General features: G+C 57.1%; 5 protein-coding genes across 5 annotated transcripts in view; 3 read left to right on the top strand and 2 right to left on the bottom strand.

Moving 5' to 3' along the window:
* Positions 1-344: 344 nt before the first annotated feature.
* Positions 345-3,944, top strand: ACA1_138970 (uncharacterized protein; the record flags this gene model as incomplete). The annotated part of the gene is made up of 10 exons (XM_004336175.1): positions 345-1,057; positions 1,234-1,368; positions 1,489-1,606; positions 1,744-1,850; positions 1,934-2,061; positions 2,196-2,543; positions 2,622-3,169; positions 3,295-3,459; positions 3,543-3,774; positions 3,832-3,944. 10 exons carry the CDS (start codon positions 345-347, stop codon positions 3,942-3,944), a joined length of 2,607 nt encoding a protein of 868 aa, XP_004336223.1.
* Positions 3,945-4,135: 191 nt separating this feature from the next.
* Positions 4,136-6,016, top strand: ACA1_138960 (retinal pigment epithelial membrane protein; the record flags this gene model as incomplete). Its single annotated transcript, XM_004336174.1, has 10 exons — positions 4,136-4,363; positions 4,453-4,527; positions 4,630-4,686; positions 4,800-4,905; positions 5,009-5,060; positions 5,198-5,304; positions 5,385-5,520; positions 5,584-5,690; positions 5,811-5,942; positions 5,976-6,016. The coding sequence occupies 10 exons, from the start codon at positions 4,136-4,138 to the stop codon at positions 6,014-6,016; spliced, it is 1,041 nt and encodes a 346-aa protein (XP_004336222.1).
* Positions 6,017-6,272: 256 nt separating this feature from the next.
* On the top strand, positions 6,273-7,196 carry ACA1_138950 (retinal pigment epithelial membrane protein; the record flags this gene model as incomplete). Its single annotated transcript, XM_004336173.1, has 5 exons — positions 6,273-6,287; positions 6,441-6,560; positions 6,654-6,762; positions 6,851-7,098; positions 7,185-7,196. The coding sequence occupies 5 exons, from the start codon at positions 6,273-6,275 to the stop codon at positions 7,194-7,196; spliced, it is 504 nt and encodes a 167-aa protein (XP_004336221.1).
* A 3,388-nt stretch (positions 7,197-10,584) lies between these two features.
* ACA1_138940 (uncharacterized protein) lies at positions 10,585-13,883 on the bottom strand (the record flags this gene model as incomplete). Its single annotated transcript, XM_004336172.1, has 10 exons — positions 10,585-10,748; positions 10,829-11,169; positions 11,348-11,432; positions 11,518-11,647; positions 11,795-11,944; positions 12,106-12,204; positions 12,403-12,875; positions 13,028-13,076; positions 13,296-13,451; positions 13,860-13,883. 10 exons carry the CDS (start codon positions 13,881-13,883, stop codon positions 10,585-10,587), a joined length of 1,671 nt encoding a protein of 556 aa, XP_004336220.1.
* Positions 13,884-14,430: 547 nt separating this feature from the next.
* The window catches only part of ACA1_138930 (protein kinase domain containing protein), a gene marked incomplete at both ends in the record, with an annotated part of 4,432 nt that continues 1,799 nt past the window's right edge, over positions 14,431-17,063 (bottom strand). The window contains 10 exons of the mRNA XM_004336171.1: positions 14,431-14,593; positions 14,748-14,796; positions 14,935-15,057; positions 15,204-15,276; positions 15,344-15,453; positions 15,637-15,816; positions 15,939-16,067; positions 16,223-16,334; positions 16,599-16,764; positions 16,966-17,051. Of these exons, the coding sequence (XP_004336219.1) occupies positions 14,431-14,593; positions 14,748-14,796; positions 14,935-15,057; positions 15,204-15,276; positions 15,344-15,453; positions 15,637-15,816; positions 15,939-16,067; positions 16,223-16,334; positions 16,599-16,764; positions 16,966-17,051 (1,191 nt within the window). The remainder of the gene's footprint in view (positions 14,594-14,747; positions 14,797-14,934; positions 15,058-15,203; positions 15,277-15,343; positions 15,454-15,636; positions 15,817-15,938; positions 16,068-16,222; positions 16,335-16,598; positions 16,765-16,965; positions 17,052-17,063) is intronic.

The following is a 17,063-nucleotide window of genomic DNA, read 5'->3' as shown; positions in this document are numbered from 1 at the left end:
CTGGTGTCGGGGATCCCCCCACCACCACCACGGATGCTCAGTAGAGGGGGGGGAAGGGGATGCGCAGCATTGAGCCTATGCTGCTGCTGCTGCTGCTGATGCCGCTGCTGCCGCTGCTGCTGCGGTCTATCGTGTCAGAGCGGCATCATCGTTACATTACTGGGAGGAGCAAAAATATGAAAGAATAAAACCTTTTTTTTTCCATTTTCTTATCTTCCTAGACCAAGCCGCAAATGGGAAAAACAACTTTCCATTCTGCACACCCGTTTGTCTTTCTCCTCCTTCTTTCTGCTCGTCGCCGTCCCACACATTACGTCGCTCATAGTATTATTCGCGAGCACCTGATGCGGTCAGTTCTTTGTGTAGCTGCTGCGCTGTGCTGGCTGCTGTCGCACTGGGCCGCGCTGACGTCGGGGGCGGTGGTGGTACCGCGAAGCCCGGTGTGGGACATCGTCCCTACATGGAACGCGCCGCCGCTGGTCTACCCCAACCAACCGGTTCCCGACGCTCCGCTGCTGGGCAACGGGGGCAAGCTCGGGGTGGTGGTCGGCAGCCGTCCGCTGGGCGACCAGCTGACCTTCTACCTGGCCAAGAACGACTTCTGGGCGGCCCCGATCTCTGGCTTCTCCCACCTGGGCTACGGCGACGGAGGCCTCCGCCAGGTCGGCGGACTGCGCGTCACCATTCCCGCCTTCGACTCCGACCTCTCTCGGCAGGGCGCCCATGAGCAAGCCACCGCCTCCTCCTCCCTTCCCGGCACTACTCCCTTCACCGCGTACCAGTTCATGGGCAACGCCTCGGTCAAGGTCATCCAGCGCTACGACTGGACCGTCACCTCGGAATCCTTCGTGGCGCCCGACGTCAACCTCATGGTCACCTCCCTGGACTTTGTGAGGCCTGCACCAACCAAGCTGGCCGCCGCCGCCGCCGCCGTGGTCAATGTGACCGTGTGGCTTCCGGCCGGCGGGCAGCTGCCCACTTCCACAGGCTACGTGCTGGCCGACGGTCGCACCTTCTCTCTCAGGCCCGGCCAAGGCCGCCCACACGCCGCCGACGGGTACGTTGTTGTTTGTTGTTTCTTTGCTGTTCTCACCATCACTGCGCGCTCATGCATAGACCTCCTTTGATGCCCCCTCCCCCTCACCATGTGTGGTCGTGTGTGTTGTGTGTCGTGTGTGTGTGTCGTGTGTGTGTCGTGTGTGCCTATTTGACTGGCGTGGGTCATCCACGCAGGATCCGACTTAACGAGAAGCAGGCGGCCCAGGTGGAGAGCGTGTTCGTCACGCGGACTAACGGCAGCCCCTACCAGGTGTTGCCCAACGCCAAGCAGCCCAAACCTTTCCTGAACACCGCCGTCATCGCTTGCCGGTGCCTGTTGCCCCCCCCCTCCTTTCTTCACGCATGCGTGGTGGTATAAGGGCATTGGCTCAGCATGCGTGTTGCTGGTGGTGCCGGTCTTGGTCTTGGTGTCGGTGGTGTGTGGTTCAGGCTGATGTGGGACAATGGGACCAGCCTTACGCCGGCGGCGGTCGCCATCAATCAGGACCAGGTGGAACTCTCCATCTTGGCACCAACGAATGGCCAACGCATCTTCCTGCTCACCTACGTACAGCCCTCCTGCCCACGCCCACGCCCACGCCCACGCCCACGCCCACGCCCACGCCCACGCCCACGCCCACGCCCACGCCCACGTCCACGCCCGCATCTGACTCGACGGATCCGGATTCCTGGGCGGCGTTGCAGGTGCTGAGCAACGCTGACGCAATGGGCCAAAACATCGACCCGCAGCACGAAGCCACCCTCGCTCTGCACCTCCAGACGCCCAAAACGATCGAGGCCGCCCTCAACAGGTTCGACTTTCTTCTAGCACGGCGACATTGTTGAACAAGCTGTGCTCAACACACGGCCTGGCCGTGTTCTGTGTTCTGTGCAGCACGCTGGATCACTGGCTCTTGTATTGGAATGCGTCGTCGGTACTGTGGAATGACGATCCGCTGACCACCGGCTACTGGTACGGGTCACAGTACATTTTGGGCCTCATCTCCCGGAAGGGCGCTGTCGGTAAGCCCCACCCCCCACCCTCCCCCTTCTTTCATCCCCCCCCCGGGTCCCCCCATCTCGCCAGGGTTTGTTTGTTTGTTGCGTGCGTGCGTGCGTGCGTGTTTGTTGATTTATTTATGTGTCGCTTCCGGCAGCCCCGGGTCTGTTTGGGTCGTTCATCACCACGGACGGGTTGCCGTTCGGCGGCGACTTTACGCTGAATTACAACTTCCAGGCTCCCTACTACGCCGCCGCGTCGTCCAACCGCCTCGAGGTGATGGCGCCCTTCTTCGACGTCATCATCGACTACATGGCCAAAGGCGAACAGATGGCTGACGATTACTTTGGATGTCCGGGAGTCCACTACCCTGGCCACATTGGCCCGTGGGGTATGACGTCGACTGATGTGGGTGACATGGGCCAGCGGTCCGACGCTGTGTTTGCAGCCCTCATATTCGCGCACCGCTACATGTACTCTCTCGACGACACCTGGCTCAAGGCTGGTACGTGCGCGTAGTGTTGTTGTTGTTTGTAGGGAACAATCTCTCTCTCTCTCATCACCGGCGCGGGTGGTCTTCCAGAGGTGGGCGTACTGCAACGAACGCCGTACGACTTCCTGACGGGCGTGGCTGACTTCTGGTTGTGCTACCTACAGAAGAACGTCACCCAGAATGGCACCTATACCTACAATAGCGTGAACGACTGCACTTTCGAGCTGTGCGGCAGCACGACCAACGGTGTGGCCTATGACGTCAACCCAACCAGCACCTTGTCCTTCCTGCGCCTCCTGTTCAGCACCCTCGCTACAGCGGAGCAACGTGCGGCGGCGGCGGCCGCCACTCAGTCTTCTGCGGCGGCGGCTGCGGCTGTGAAGCGTGCTCGGCAGTATCAGGACGTGGCGGACAACTTGGCGCCGTTTGCCACGGGCATCTCCGGGTCGACGGGGCAAAAGGTGTTCCAGGCGTCGTATCTGATAGCTCCGCAACCGCCGGGAGGCAACCCTCTGGACACCTACGCCTTGTGGCCCGCGGGCACCATCGGCCTGGGCTCCGACCCCGACACGCTCCTCGTGGCCCAGAACACCATCAAGAGCGTCGACAGCTGGGCGCAGGGCAACGCCTTCCCTCAAGTACGTTGGCGCCCACACACCTGTCCTGTCGCGTCTCAACAGGAGGAGTGATCACCTGCCAGCGGCAGCAGCAGCAGCAGCAACAACCGACAGCGATTAACAACACCTTGGCGCCTTGTGTGCAGATCTTCCCGGCGGCTGTGCGGGCCGGTTACAATAGTACTGACCTGCTGGCGCACTGGCGCAAGACCCTGCAGACCTGGTGTCAAACCAACCTTTACTGCAGCGTGTCTCACAGCGGCATAGAAGGTCTTGGGGCGCTTGGTACTGTGAACGAGATGTTGATGCAGGTGCGTGTGCCCCACCAGCGGCCACTCACCCTATGCCATAACATATATCTATATCTATATATTTCTATTTCCACGCACATCAGAGCCATGAGGGCTACATTCGGATATTCCCTGGTGTTCCGCTGGGAAGCCGCTATTTCTTTACCACACTCCGGGCTATCAATGCCACACTTGTGTCGGCCTGGGTGGATGAGATCGGCTTTGTGCATGATATGGTCGTTACCAGCGAACAGGGATCGCCCATCATCCTCTACCAGCCCTGGGAGATGCAAAAGGCCATAGGCGCGCCCTTCTCCCCACCACCGTTGTTCACATGTCCCCTCCCTCACTAACTGCTTGCTTGCGGTTTGTTTGGACGTTCGTGGTGCGCAGGTATTTGCTACTATGGGACACAGGACTGTAAGCAGCTTGCCTGCCCAGGCAACATCTGCTCCTTCACCAATCCCGAGAAAGGGCAGACCTACAGCATCCTTCCATTTCCCTGAACCACAAAAGGGTGGATGTTGGGGTGTGCGCGGGACCGAGTGATTAAATTACAAAAAGAATATTTTAGCAAAAAAAAACAAAAAACAAAATGCCTTCCCGCCAAAAACAAAAAAGGAAAGAGGCGGAAAGAGGGCCTTTCGTCGACGGGAACAACCCCACAGAAGAAGAAGATCACCGGTGGTGCCGTATGATGGAGAGACCCGCAACGGAGGCGCCCGGCGAAGTGGACAAAGCGCGCCAGCGCGTACTGAGCTACTACCGCCACCTATTCCCCGGCCTGAGCCAGCAGAAGCTGGACGGTGAGAAGGCGGAAGCGGGCACGGCTGATTCCCTCGAGGCCGTGCCCACTGTGGCCCTTGACCCGGCCTTCGACCTCTCACCCGAGGCTGTGGGTAAGGGTTGGACCTCGCAGCCCCAGGTACGTACTCTTCTCCTCCTTCTTTTTCGGTTCCCCAGCACAAGATGATTGTAATTGTTTATTGTTCTTGAATGCAATCTTCGGCGTAGGAGTTCGACTACGAGCTGGAGGTGGAGGGCGAGCTTCCAGCCGAGCTGCACGGCACCCTCTTTCGTAACGGCCCGGTATGCAAATCGTCCCCTCTGCAAAAATCAAACAGTAATGCGCCTGAACATGCGGTGATCCCTCACTCACTCGGCCACTACGCGCCACTGCACGGTCATAAGGGGCTGCTGGATGTCTACGGCACTCCGTTGGTGCACCCCATTGACGGCGATGGCATGGTACTTTTCGATCTTGCGCGAGGCTCCTTCTGGAAGCACCGCCATTTCCCCACTGGGGCCAACAATGGAGCACCAACGGTCGTGTGTGTCGAGATGATGCGGGTTATGTTCAGGTATGCGCGATCAAGTTCGCGGAGGGAAAGGCCCACTTCCGCTCCAAGTACGTGAAGACCACGGGCTACATGATGGAGAAGAAGGCGCAAAAGCTCATATTCAAGGGTACCACCCTGGTTCTTTTACCGCCCACACAGCCATCGTTCGTTGGTTCAAATACTTGCTCTCCCGTTCTCACGTGTGGCTGGGATTCTCATCGTTCTTGCAGGTATGATGGGCACTAAACCATCACCTACCTGGGGCGAGGCTCTCTCGGAGTGGTACTTGCACACGCACATATGAATGTTAGACAACACACACACACACACACACACACCGTACATGTAGTATGCAGCACTGTGTGTTGTGTTCGTCTGGCCTGTGTGTTCATTAGCGGTTGCTATGATACTGCATACAGGAAGGAAGACGTCATGAAGTCCAAGCTGCCTGGCCAGCGGTTCAAAAATCCAGCCAACACAAACGTTTACTACTGGGGCGGCAAACTCCTGGCCACCTGGGAGTCTGGTAATACTGAACTCCTACTTGTGGTTGTGGTGTGATGTACCTCGAGACCATCGAAAATAACAACACAATCACCGTATTAGGGTTACCGTACCTGCTCGACCCCGCCACGTTGGAGACCAAGGGCAAGGACACTCTCAATGGAGCGCTCAATGACTCCCATTGCCTGGCAGCGCACTTCCGCTATGATGCCGCCACTGACCGCCTCGTAAACTTCAGGTTTGTAGTCTTGCATCCTTGTGTCGTCTGTGTCGTGTGTGTGTTCAACTTGCGCACGAGCAGTTTTCAGCTAGCGATGAGTGGTAAGTGCAAGCTGTTCATCTACGAGTTTGACAAGGATTGGAAGTTGCTGAGCAAGCAGATCCACTCCTTTGAGAGTTACTACTATTGTACCACCTACCTACCTACCTACCGGTCTCCTTTTCATCTTGGTTCTTGTTTTTATTGTTTTTTTTTATTACAATTTAATCCCTTGTGGGTGTTGTGATTGATTTTGTCGAGTCACGCAGGCCATGACTTTCTCTTGACGGAGAATTACTACATCTTCCACCAAACGCCCTTCTACAAGCTCTCGCGGACCAACGTCGCTAAGATCATTTCCGGCGCCTACGCCCCAGGCCAGCTCATGCGCTACTACCCCGGTACGCCCTTCACTCTCTGTTCCGTCCCTCAAGGTGAATCAAACGCCTGGCGTTTTCCTTGCAATCCGAATTGAGCCTCATTGCATGTCATTCATTAGAAGTGCCCTCTCGCATGATCATCATCCCCAGAGATGGCAAGAGCCAGCCTCGCTTCTTTGAGACCGAGCCATGCATGATCTACCACCACTGTACGCCGCACCTCTTCATTCTTCATTCGTCATCCCTTCTCCTCCATATGGATCCATTATCAACCGACCACAAACAGGCAACGCATGGGAGGAAGGTACCCAAGTGCATTTCTCTAGTGTGTGTATTGGCGAAAAGTTCAATATGGACTTTGAGCAGGTAATCAGCATCCGCACAGATCACGACACACAACACGACACGACACGACCCACACGACACGACACACACACGACACACACACGACACCTTGCATCGGGCACACATGCCACACAACTCATCTCTCTCTCTCTCTCTCTCTCTCGTGACGACCAGGGCATGTGGTTGGCGAATGCGAGGGCTGCCCCCGGTGTTGTGCACAACTACACCGCCGACCTCAAGCGGGGCACCCTCGTCCGCACCAAGGCCGATTTTTGCAGCTGCGAATTCCCTAGCGTACGCGTGCAACCCCTCCGCTCGTTTAACAGCTCCTCGCGGCCTCTTTCACGCATCGCTGACGGCCCATCGATCACATGTGTTCAATTGCAGGTGCACCCGGAGATTGCGGGGAAGAGGTGGCGGTACGCGTACCTGATGGCGTCGGATTCGCCGCAGAAACCCATCCCCTTCCAGGAGATCGTCAAGTTCGACCGCGAAGGTATTCTTTCGATGCACCTGGTCCACCGCACGCACGCACGCACCACGCACGCACGCACGCACGCACTGAGCTATTTGCCATTCGTTAGGACTCCGCCGCCAGGTGTGGAGTGCCCGGGCTGAGTTCTCAATCCTGGGTGAGCCCGTGTTCGTGCCTCGTCCGGGGCTCAACAGGGAGGAAGACGACGGGTGGGTGATCACGCAACTGTACGACTGCAAGAGGCACGAAACGCAATTCGTGGTGCTCGACGCCCGCAATCTTGGCCACGGACCAGTCGCTAGGGCAAAGCTGGCGCACCACACCCCCTACGGGTTCCACGGCACCTTCACTCCTGAGGTGCGCTTCCAAGCACGCCACAATGTGTCACCGCCTGATCTCACTCCCCCCACGCTGCTCCATGGGGGGGTACGTTATTTGTGCAGGTCTTCTACTAATTACTGCTGGCCGCGGAATCACTTGGGGCGCACTCAAACCCAATCAGAAATCACACATTGCCTGCTTGAATCCTCAGTGCCCGGACGCAGAAGGTGTGTGGTGGGTGGGCACTCCACTATCCTCGTGGTAGTACAGGCACTCCCCCAAGTGGGGAAGAGGTGTAGCTGCGATGTCGATTGAAGAAACTAACGATGCGTACGTGGAAGGAGGAAAAAAATGGCGCGGATGATGTTGTGGTTGTAGGTGTGATGGCACGCACAATGGCGGCTCTACCGTGAAGTGAGATCTCACTTGTGAGATTCGTTGTACAACATATGAGAATGCGACACCAATGCTGTCACATTGCTGATTACTCGCACCTCGAATAAAAGAACGATTGGGGGTACCTGAGACCGCTGCAGCTGGACCGTCGCGCAGGAGGTGGGCAACTGCGACTGTGCATGAGAAATCTAACATGCGATGCGCACCAGCGTACTGCCGGAGGCGGAGTTTAGACTTTCTCGGCAGCACACTAGGAATTTTGCGGCAACCATTACAGGCAAGATGACCCGGTTGCGCGCTTGCTCTGTAAGCTCCTGACCTGCCGTTTTGTTCAAAATGCGCCGCAGCGCATGAGCTTTAAGATGTGATAGGATTCAGCCCTCTAGGATGCCTCATTGGGCCGCCAGGACCTCCCTGTTTATGAGTAATTTTGCAATTTTTCTAAGCCACTCGACCAAGAGCACTGTTTTTCTCGCTTGCCTTGACAGCTGGTAGCCCTCAAATTTGTTTCCAGACCAATTAGACCATGGGCTACAAGATGTCGAGCGATTCAGGCCGCTTCAGTTACGCTGTTCGGCTAACAACTTGTACCTCTAAAATCGCACTCTCAATCAAAGCGCATCAGTTTTCTCGCTTGCCTTTATAGTTAGCGGCCTGCCAACCATTGTCAAGACCAATTAGACCATGGGCTACAAGATGGCGCCTGATTCTGGGCGCTGCCGTGCGCTGTTTGCAACTTGTAATCGAAAATCACGATACTAAAACAAAGCGCTCCAGTTTTCTCGCTTGCCTTGATAGCTAGCCGGCTGCCAATCATTATCCAGACCAATTAGACTATGGGCTACAAGATGGAGCTCCGCGGAGGTCGTGACTACCCGCGATCATCGCGGCGGGGAGTCAGCTCCAATGATAGATTCAGGGATGCAACAATAACGCGTAACACTCGAGAAACGCGTTTAAATCGTTTAACTAGTAAAACACTGATTAAACTCGTTTAACGACCTGCCCACTCGTTGCACGTGTGGGCCACTCGAGGGACATGGTAATTATCCCCAAGGCCTTCCCGCCCTTACCGTTGGGTGGGGCTTCGGAATCCTCCTTCGCTGACTCCTTTCCTTCCTTCTTCGTCTCAGGAGCTGGCTCGTTTGACGAGGAGGTGGTCGAGTTGAGCGTGCCGGGGTCACAAAGTGACCATAGCTCCTTCGCGCGAAGGTACGCTCGAATCTGAGTAAACCAGAGAGCGTAGCCCTCTGAAGATTTGAGAATCGGAAGTGAGGTGCTCATAGGGGATGAGTCGCCGGCCGCGATGTCCGCGTGTGAAACAGGGAGGAGTAGTTGTGTATTGATGAAAGATTAAAAGGAAAAATAAAGGAGCGCCGGTCCCTTAGGGGATGCAACGAAAACGAGTAACACTCGTTAAACGCGTTTAACTAGTTTAAAGCGTTTAATCAGTGTTGCCACAGGTGGTTTGTGGTCATTTTACTCGTTTTTTAGGCGTTTTTTACTCCTTTAACTCATTATTTACTCGTTTTACTCGTTATTTACGCATTTTTTACTCGTTCGATTCGACGCGGGTTTTACTCGTTCCACGCGGTTTTTACTCGTTTCACACGTTCTCTACTGGTTTCACGCGTTTGCTACTCGTTTCACGCGTTCTCTACTCGTTTCACACATTCTCCACTCGTTTCACAAGTGGCCCACACGTTCGACGAGTGGGCAGGTCGTTAAACGAGTTTAATCAGTGTTTTACTAGTTAAACTAGTTAAACGCGTTTAACGAGTGTTACGCGTTTTCGTTGCATCCCCTTACAGGTATTCCACCGATGATTGAATACTAAGGAAATAGAAAAGCTTAATTCCGACACCGCGGACATTGCGACTTCCGGATAATCGCGATCTCCCGCGGACCGCCTACTCTTCACCGCGAGGCCACGCGCATCGTTCCTCACACCTGCAACACGCGGATAATCGCGATGTCCGCGGGAGGTCGCGATGTCCGCGAAAACAAGCCATCCCCAGGCACTGGGCCTTCATGGGTGAGCAGAGTGAGGGCTGTATGCAAGCTGTTGCTGTTTACACGATGGCCACGAGTAGAAAACTAGTTCCACGAAGTAAACTAGTGCTCCGAAAAACGAGTACAAACGAGTACAACTGGTTTAACTCGAAGCACTAGATTTCCACGGCCCACACGTTCAACGAGTGGGCAGGTCGTTAAACGAGTTTAATCAGTGTTTTACAAGTTAAACTAGCTAAACGCGTTTAACGAGTGTTGGGGGATGCAACGACAACGCGTAGAACTAGTTTAACTCGTAAAACTAGTGGAACTCGTGGAACTAGTTTTCTACTCGTGGCTACTCGTGAACACAGCAATGGCTTGTCGTACAGTCCTCATTCTGCTCATTCACGAAGGCCCGTTGCCTGGCAGAGCAACAGGCACCTTTGGCAGCCGTGGAGCTTTCAAGGCAAGTGAGTTTTCCTGAATACGTCATCGGCTTCCACGTGGGCTAGTGAGCTATTCGTGTTTCGAGTTTTAGGAGTGTTACGAGTTAAACTAGTTCTACGCGTTGTCGTTGCATCCCCTTACGCGTTTTCGTTGCATCCCCTGTCAGGTCAGAACAAGATCTTAGATTAGATTACGATTAAGATTAAGATTCGAATTAGATTGTTCAGTTAGATTCCTTCGTTTGTGGGGGCGTACCTCTACAAGCGCAGCCATCCTAGAGGGCTGAGTCCTATCACATTTCGAAGCCCGTGCTCCTTGGCTCATTTTGAATCAAACGCGAGGTCACGAGCTTGCAAGGCAAGTGAAAAAAAGAGTCAGTGATCTCTGCTGCGCGTTAATAAGTCCCAGCGCCCCAATGAGCCATCCTAGAGGGCTGAGTCCCATCACATCTGGAAGCCCGTGCTCTGTGGCTCATTTTGAACCATACGGCAGGTCAAGAGCTTACAGAGCAAGCGAGAAAACCGGGTCATCTAGCTTGTGTGGTGATGGCCCCACAAATTCAAAGTCCCAACTCCGCCTTTGGGCGTGAACTTAAGTCTAAACTCCGCCTCCGTTGGCGAGTACGCCAGTCGAACTGCCAAAATCCGGGGACGAAGAAGAAAACTACCCCATTTATTGGCTGTACTACTGCTCAGGGCTGGTTTCTACATAGTTCTTGTAGGAGGAGAGGTGTGCGTACTCCTTGAGCCCATAGGTAGCGGAAGCCACTCGTATGAAAGGGCTGTTAGGGTCTTGCCTTATCGATGTGCTGAAACGTCCCACCAGCGAATTGGCCGCCCCTTTCGAATCTGTTTCAATGTAGGCTGTGGTTGCGTGTCGTGTGTCATTATCGATTGGAAAGAGGAGCGCTGATGGAGGGTATGGGTACCTTTCTCGCGGCCCTTGGAGATGATTTCGCTAGCCTTCATGGGCTTTTTCTCCTCACGGAGCACTTTTTCAGCACTCCAGAGAAGTGTTCCCTTGGCGCTGATGTGTTGCTTCTTGCCGCCACTCTTTTTGGGCTTGAGCTTGATGTTGTTGTTGTGCTTCTTCTTCTTCGACCCGACGTTGCCCTCGTCCTCGTAGTTGTCATCTTCCTCCTGGTCGGCCTCGCTGATGGCCGCCTCCTCGGCTCTGTGTGCGTTGAGAGCTGCCGCTGCTGCCTTTTTCTTCCCCACAATGACCCGCTGGCGTGCATTGAGTGCTGCTGCCGCAGAGTTGGCGGTCGTCCTGGATCACACACACACACACACCGCGCGCGCGCGTACACACACGACACACCGCCGGTGTCAGCATGCGCTGCCTGGAAATGCAGCTGGCATTTCTCGAGAGGTTCTCCCACCACACACGACACGACACACACGACACACACTGGGGGGAGGAGGAGTTATGGGGTAGGGTGGCGTACCTGCCGGTCGTGGTGGCTTGGCTGCTCTTGCTGGTGCTGCCGGCGGCGGTGAGGCGTTTGTTCGGAGGGAGGACGCGCGACGCACCTGCCACGTAACAACAGCACGTCAGCAACAGTCTCGCGCGCGCGCGCAACACTGCACTGCGGACGGCCGATGAGATAGGACGCACCGGCGGTGATGGTGCGGGTGCCCGCGGTGGGTCGAGTGGCGGTGCTGATTCGAGAGGCACCCGGTCGCATGGCCGTTCCGCCCACACGCGCAGGCTCCTGCTTCAGCCGCTTCGCGTGTGGCAGAGCCGCCTGCGAGCGGGAGGAGTTTGGTCAGCAGGCGTGTGTGTGTGCGTGCGTGCGTGTTGGGGGGGGGTCGTTAAAACAGCTCGCCGCGCTCACTGTACGCCACGGTCGGCGCGACGAGGCGGGCCTTAGTGATGGGGGGGGATGGGGTACTCGCTGGCGAGCGGCATTCCGGGCCTCCTCGAGGTCGCCCGAGAGATCGGGAAGGCCAACGGCGAGCTGCCTGCCCCTCTCGCTCCGCAAGGCATTCGGGAAGCGCATCAGGAGGCACAGCGCATTGGTCGAATCCTTGACTATCTCCACCTGTGCACCGACGCCGGGGGAGCCACACCACCACACGTGGTTGTGGTCAGACAGTTGTGTGCAGACAGACGCACACGACGCACGCACACACGACGCACACGCACACACGCACACACGACAAACACGACACACACTAAAACGACATGTGTGGGAGGACGTACATGGCCCACACTGCCCTCGCCCACGAGGCCTTCGCTCAGGATGCGGTCCAGCGTGAGGTGCCTGAACCGGCTGTTGTCCTCTGCCACGCTCGCCCCCTCCTGTTGTCGTTGGGGTGCAACACCAGCCACCACCACCAGCCACCACCACCAGCCACCACCAGCCACCACCGCCAAGAGGAGTGGGGCCACATGTTAGCGTGCGCACGAGAGGCATTGATTGGATGGATATGGGGGGGAGCTTTGTTGAAGTTGCGGCTGGCGGCGGCGGCGGCAGATTTGGGCGGGGCGGGGGGTTACCTCGGGCTGGGTGGCATCTTCGGTGGTGGAGGTCGTGGTGGTGGTGGGGGGCAGCTTGAGGGCGACGCTCAGTCCATCGGGACCGGTGTGGGGCTGGCCGTTCAGGTTGTTGGCGGCGGTGGCGGTGTTGTCGCCGCTGCCGCCGTCGGCATCGGGCTCGGCCTCGGGATCGATGTCGCCGCTCTGGAGGTAGTCGCTCTTCCGCTTACGGCTCAGCTGTGCCGCTGCCGCTGCTTCTTCGGCGGCGGCGGTGATGCCCTCCATGCCGCCGCTGTCGTGTTTGCCGCCCTCCACGTCTTCCATGCTCTCCTCTTCGCCCTCCTCGTCCTCCTCGTCGTCCTCCTCCTCCTCCCGGCCCTCGGCGTCCTCCTCTTCGCCCTCCTCGCTCTCGCCCTCCTCTTCCCCGAGACCCTCCTCCGCTCCCTCATCGTCCTCTTCCTCGCCAGCCCCGACCTCACTGCCAGTGAGCGAGTCTGCACACGACGCCCACCACCCACCACGTACCACCCACCTCCATTGCGATGAGCAGCACGACACACGACACACACGACACACACACGACACACACACACGACACGTGCATCCCACATTTCCCGCCACGAGCCACAGAAGGAGAGGGGAGTACCCTCCAACGGTTCCGTACCGCCGTGCCCGTTATTCGGCGATCCGTCATCCTACAGCCGCCACGAGTTGGCCCAGGTGGCGAGGAGATGGCGCGTGTCGGTGTGCGTGTCGGTGTCGGTAGATGGCGCCGTTGGTGGTGAGCGCTATGTCGAGAGAAAGGGGAGCGCGCGCGGGTGTCGTTCATTGTATGTGTGTGTGCGTGTGTGCGTGTGTGCGTGTGTGCGTGTGCGTGTGCGTGTGCGTGTAGGTGATGTGTGAAGCATCCGTACGGGTTGGGTGGCGTTGGGGTCGGTTTCGTAGACGAGCACGACGCAGTTCTCAAAGTTGATCTTGTCTCCGTGCGTGATCTCCATAGGGTCACCCGAGAGGGGCTTATCGTTCACGAGCACCATGCGCCCCTCCTCGTCCAAGTTCTGAAGGTATATCTGTTTCCGCAACACATACATTACAATTACATTACATTACATAAAAAATAAAAGCACCACAGAAGCATCACCACCATTCCCCATCCCGCGTGTCAGCGCCGCAGGCTGGCCCGGCGGCGGTTCGCGCGCGAAGGGAGGGAGAGAGGGGGAGAGGGAGAGGCCACGACCGACGCCCCAAAGGCTCTTCAACAAAACGCAAACACAAACGCAAACAATAACAACAACGAGAGACCCTCAAGCAATAATAATAGTAGCAAGGGGGGAATGCAGCCAACGATGAAAATTTGGATTGTATGGATTGGATATCATCGCAACTGCATGGTCAGGGGTGCGATCCAGAGCGGTAATTCTCGACACCTCGCTCCCGCTTCAACTTCCATATATGAGGACCTGTCGGTGAATGGGTACCTTGTGGCCATGTTGAACGTTCATGACGGCATGCTTGGGCTTGAAGCCTTGCGTTCGCAGCACCACGGTACATTGGGAATCGCTGGCGATTGAGAGTTATATATGAGCTTTCCAGAGGGAGCAACAAAAGCTCGATCGTGGCCAGATGGCTGAGAAAATTTGCGAGCTGCAAAGCGCATCGCCGGTAGAACGAAAGAATTACCTGCCAAAGGAGACCAATTTCCTTCCTTTCAAGTGTAGCTTCCTTCCCGTAGAGCCAGACGCATCGTAGTGGACGAGAAATCCGTTCATGATGAGGAGGGGCTGTGGGTGCAGCCTGAAAACAGCGCGCTTGCTCAAGAATCGGGGCCGCGAGATCCTACTGATTCGCGAAGGATTGAACCGGATGAATAAAATCCAACCGTTTCCGCCCACCTTAAGGTGACGGTGACGCAGACAGACTGTCGACACACAAACGGCGCGCCAAAATAAATAAGTAAATAAATAGTTTTTTGCCTCACAAAATTGAACCGCGGTTACCGCCACGACGGGGGGGGGCAGTGGGCGGTGGGCGAGCATGCGTCACCAATGATCAGGAGCGGTCGTCGTCCCACCCGTTGGGGATGAGGTAGTCGGCCTTGAGTCGCTGCGACGGCACGCCACTACTGCTGCCCACCTCCACATCGAGCGCGAGCAGCTTCTTGTAGCGCGACGAGGAGAACGGGTGCTGGAACGAGGCCCTCTCCGCTCGCAACCTGGCCACCAGCCACCCCAGCCACCCCACCCATCACGCCACCACACGTACATGTGCGCCACACGCACCGAGCCAAGTAAGTCTCATGAGAAAGCGGCCTCATACCCCCCCCCACCCCAACCCCCCACGAGGCCAGGCGCGGGGTGTGGGCGTACAGGTCGTTCAGACTTCGATGCGGGCAGCTGTTGTACAGATAAACGGGACCTGCAGAGACGGACACACGGCGCGCACACACGGCGCACACACGACGGCATGAGGTGTGTGTTGGTGACCAACAAGAAAGAGAGTGTGTCGAGTGTGTGTGTGTGTGTGTGTGTTGTGTGTCGTGCGTGTGTGTCGTACCAAAGTCACTGGTGGCTTTGTAGAGAATGCGCTTGTGCTCCACCCCCTTTCGGGTCACTACGGACACGGTAAAGATGCCCGCGTGCGAGCTCAGCCGGAGGAGAAAGGTGCCCGGCTGCTGGTCTGCGGTGTGTGGGTCGTCGTCGTCGTCGTCGGCCGGTTAGTAAGCCCCCCCCCTCAGCAAACTTCCACAAAGAGAAAGGTATGTGCTACCAACTCCCCGCCGCCGCCACGTGAGGGGGGGGGTGCATTGCGAGGGGCGCAGGTACCGGCAAGCCGCTCCTCGGCCATCTCCGGGGTGATGTAGCCGTGAAAGCACTCGAGCTCCACCACGCTCCGGATCTGATGTTTTGGGGGGTTTTTGTTGTGCCGAACCAGCGTTGTGTTGTGTGTGTCGTGTGTGTCGTACTCGTGTGAGGAAGGCGACGCCCATGAGGTTCATGAGGGGTCCGAAGCACGCCAGGTTGCCGCCGAAGCTCTCCAGCGTTACCATCCCGCTGCCCTGCATCAGACGGCCATCTGCGCGCGAGCCACCCCACCAGCCACGCACCGGTTCCGAGAGAGAGAGAGAGAGAGAGATGCGAGTGTTTGCGTGTGCGTGTGCGTGTGCGTCGTGTGAAGTGAGAGTGAGCTCAGGAGCACCGCGGCAAGAGAGAGAGAGAGAGATAGAAATTAGCTGGAAATAGGATAGCATATCGATACCGGGGTCGTCGATGCCGCCCTTGACGAGGAGGGCCTTGAGGCAGCGCCAGTGTACGTCGAGCTTCTTGTCATCGTTGAGGACGGGCAGGGGGATCATGAACATGCCGCACAGGGCGGCCACGAAATCCTCCCACGTCACTCTCGTGCGGCCCGTGAAATTGTCCCGCCACAGCGCGCGACCTGGTTGGGTGTTACAGAAATATATGGGTTATATATCCTTTACAAAAAAATATGGCTCATAACGGTTGGGGGGGGAAGGGTGCGGACAATGAGAGAGAGAGAGATGGCGGGGGCGTGCTCACCAGCGTTGTCGTTGATGACGGCATCGATGATGGCGGTGTCGAGGACGTTGATGATCTCATCAAAATTGGGCCTTTCCTCGGGCTTGGGCGACCAGCTTCGGCGAATGAGCGCCGCCAGCGGTGGCGGGACTGGCGGCGGCGGCGGCACAAGATATGGGATTAGCGGAGGAGGGATGGAGGGGCCGGGAGGGAGGGGAAGTGGCAGTCACGCCTCCTCTCTCTCTCTCTCTCTTTCGATGATGATGATGGTGATGATGTGGATTTGGGAGGGGGGGGGTAGGCACCGTGGTCGGCCGACAATTTGGGTCGTGTTCCTCTGATCACGATTTTGTCGTACAGTACGACCTCCGGTTGGTTGGACAACAGGATCTCGCGCTTGAGCGACTTGAACACCTCCTCCCCTATTTACATATATAAAACACACCACACACACACACACACATGACGCACGCACGCACGCACACGACACACATATACAGATATAGAGGGATGTTCGCATATTTCGCGCGGGCGCACACACAACACATGAGCTATCAGTACAACTGTCACATCATTCTCTGGACTGCATGCCTTCTTAACACACCAACCTCCCGCCCGCATAGCCGCGCGCAAGACACACACACACACACACACACACACACGACATACAACGTCACGCACGACGCGGGGAGCACGCTCGCGGAGAAGGCCGAAGATTGCGCGCGCGGTAGTGGTGGTGTCGAACGCACCGGTGAGGATCTCCGCAAGGCAGCAGGCGAACGAATAGACGTCGCACTTCTCGCTCTTGGTCCCGTCGCGCAGAAACTCCGGAGCCATGTACACAAAACTGAAGCCGCACCGCCGCCGCCGCCGCCACCACATGCGTTATTGTCAGCATCACTAGCATCGTCGCCATCGCTATGGGCATCATCAGCATCCCCGCGTGCCAAAGGCGCGTTCGTCAGTTCAACCAGCGAGCCGCCGCCGCCGCCGCCGCCTGGCTGTGGTGATCGTGGTGGGGGGGGGTGGCGTTGAATGCGAGTCTCACCTGGCCAGGTCCCGTCGCCCGGCACACTTGCGGCGCATGTTGAGGAACCCGAAATCGGCGATCTTGACCATCCCGTCGTTGCCCACCTGCACCCCCCC

The sequence above is a fragment of the Acanthamoeba castellanii genome (assembly GCF_000313135.1).
Source record: "Acanthamoeba castellanii str. Neff unplaced genomic scaffold scf7180000084705, whole genome shotgun sequence".
Lineage (NCBI taxonomy): Eukaryota > Discosea > Longamoebia > Acanthamoebidae > Acanthamoeba > Acanthamoeba castellanii.
Note: the sequence above shows the minus strand (reverse complement) of the source record. Positions and strands in the feature narration are given on the sequence as shown.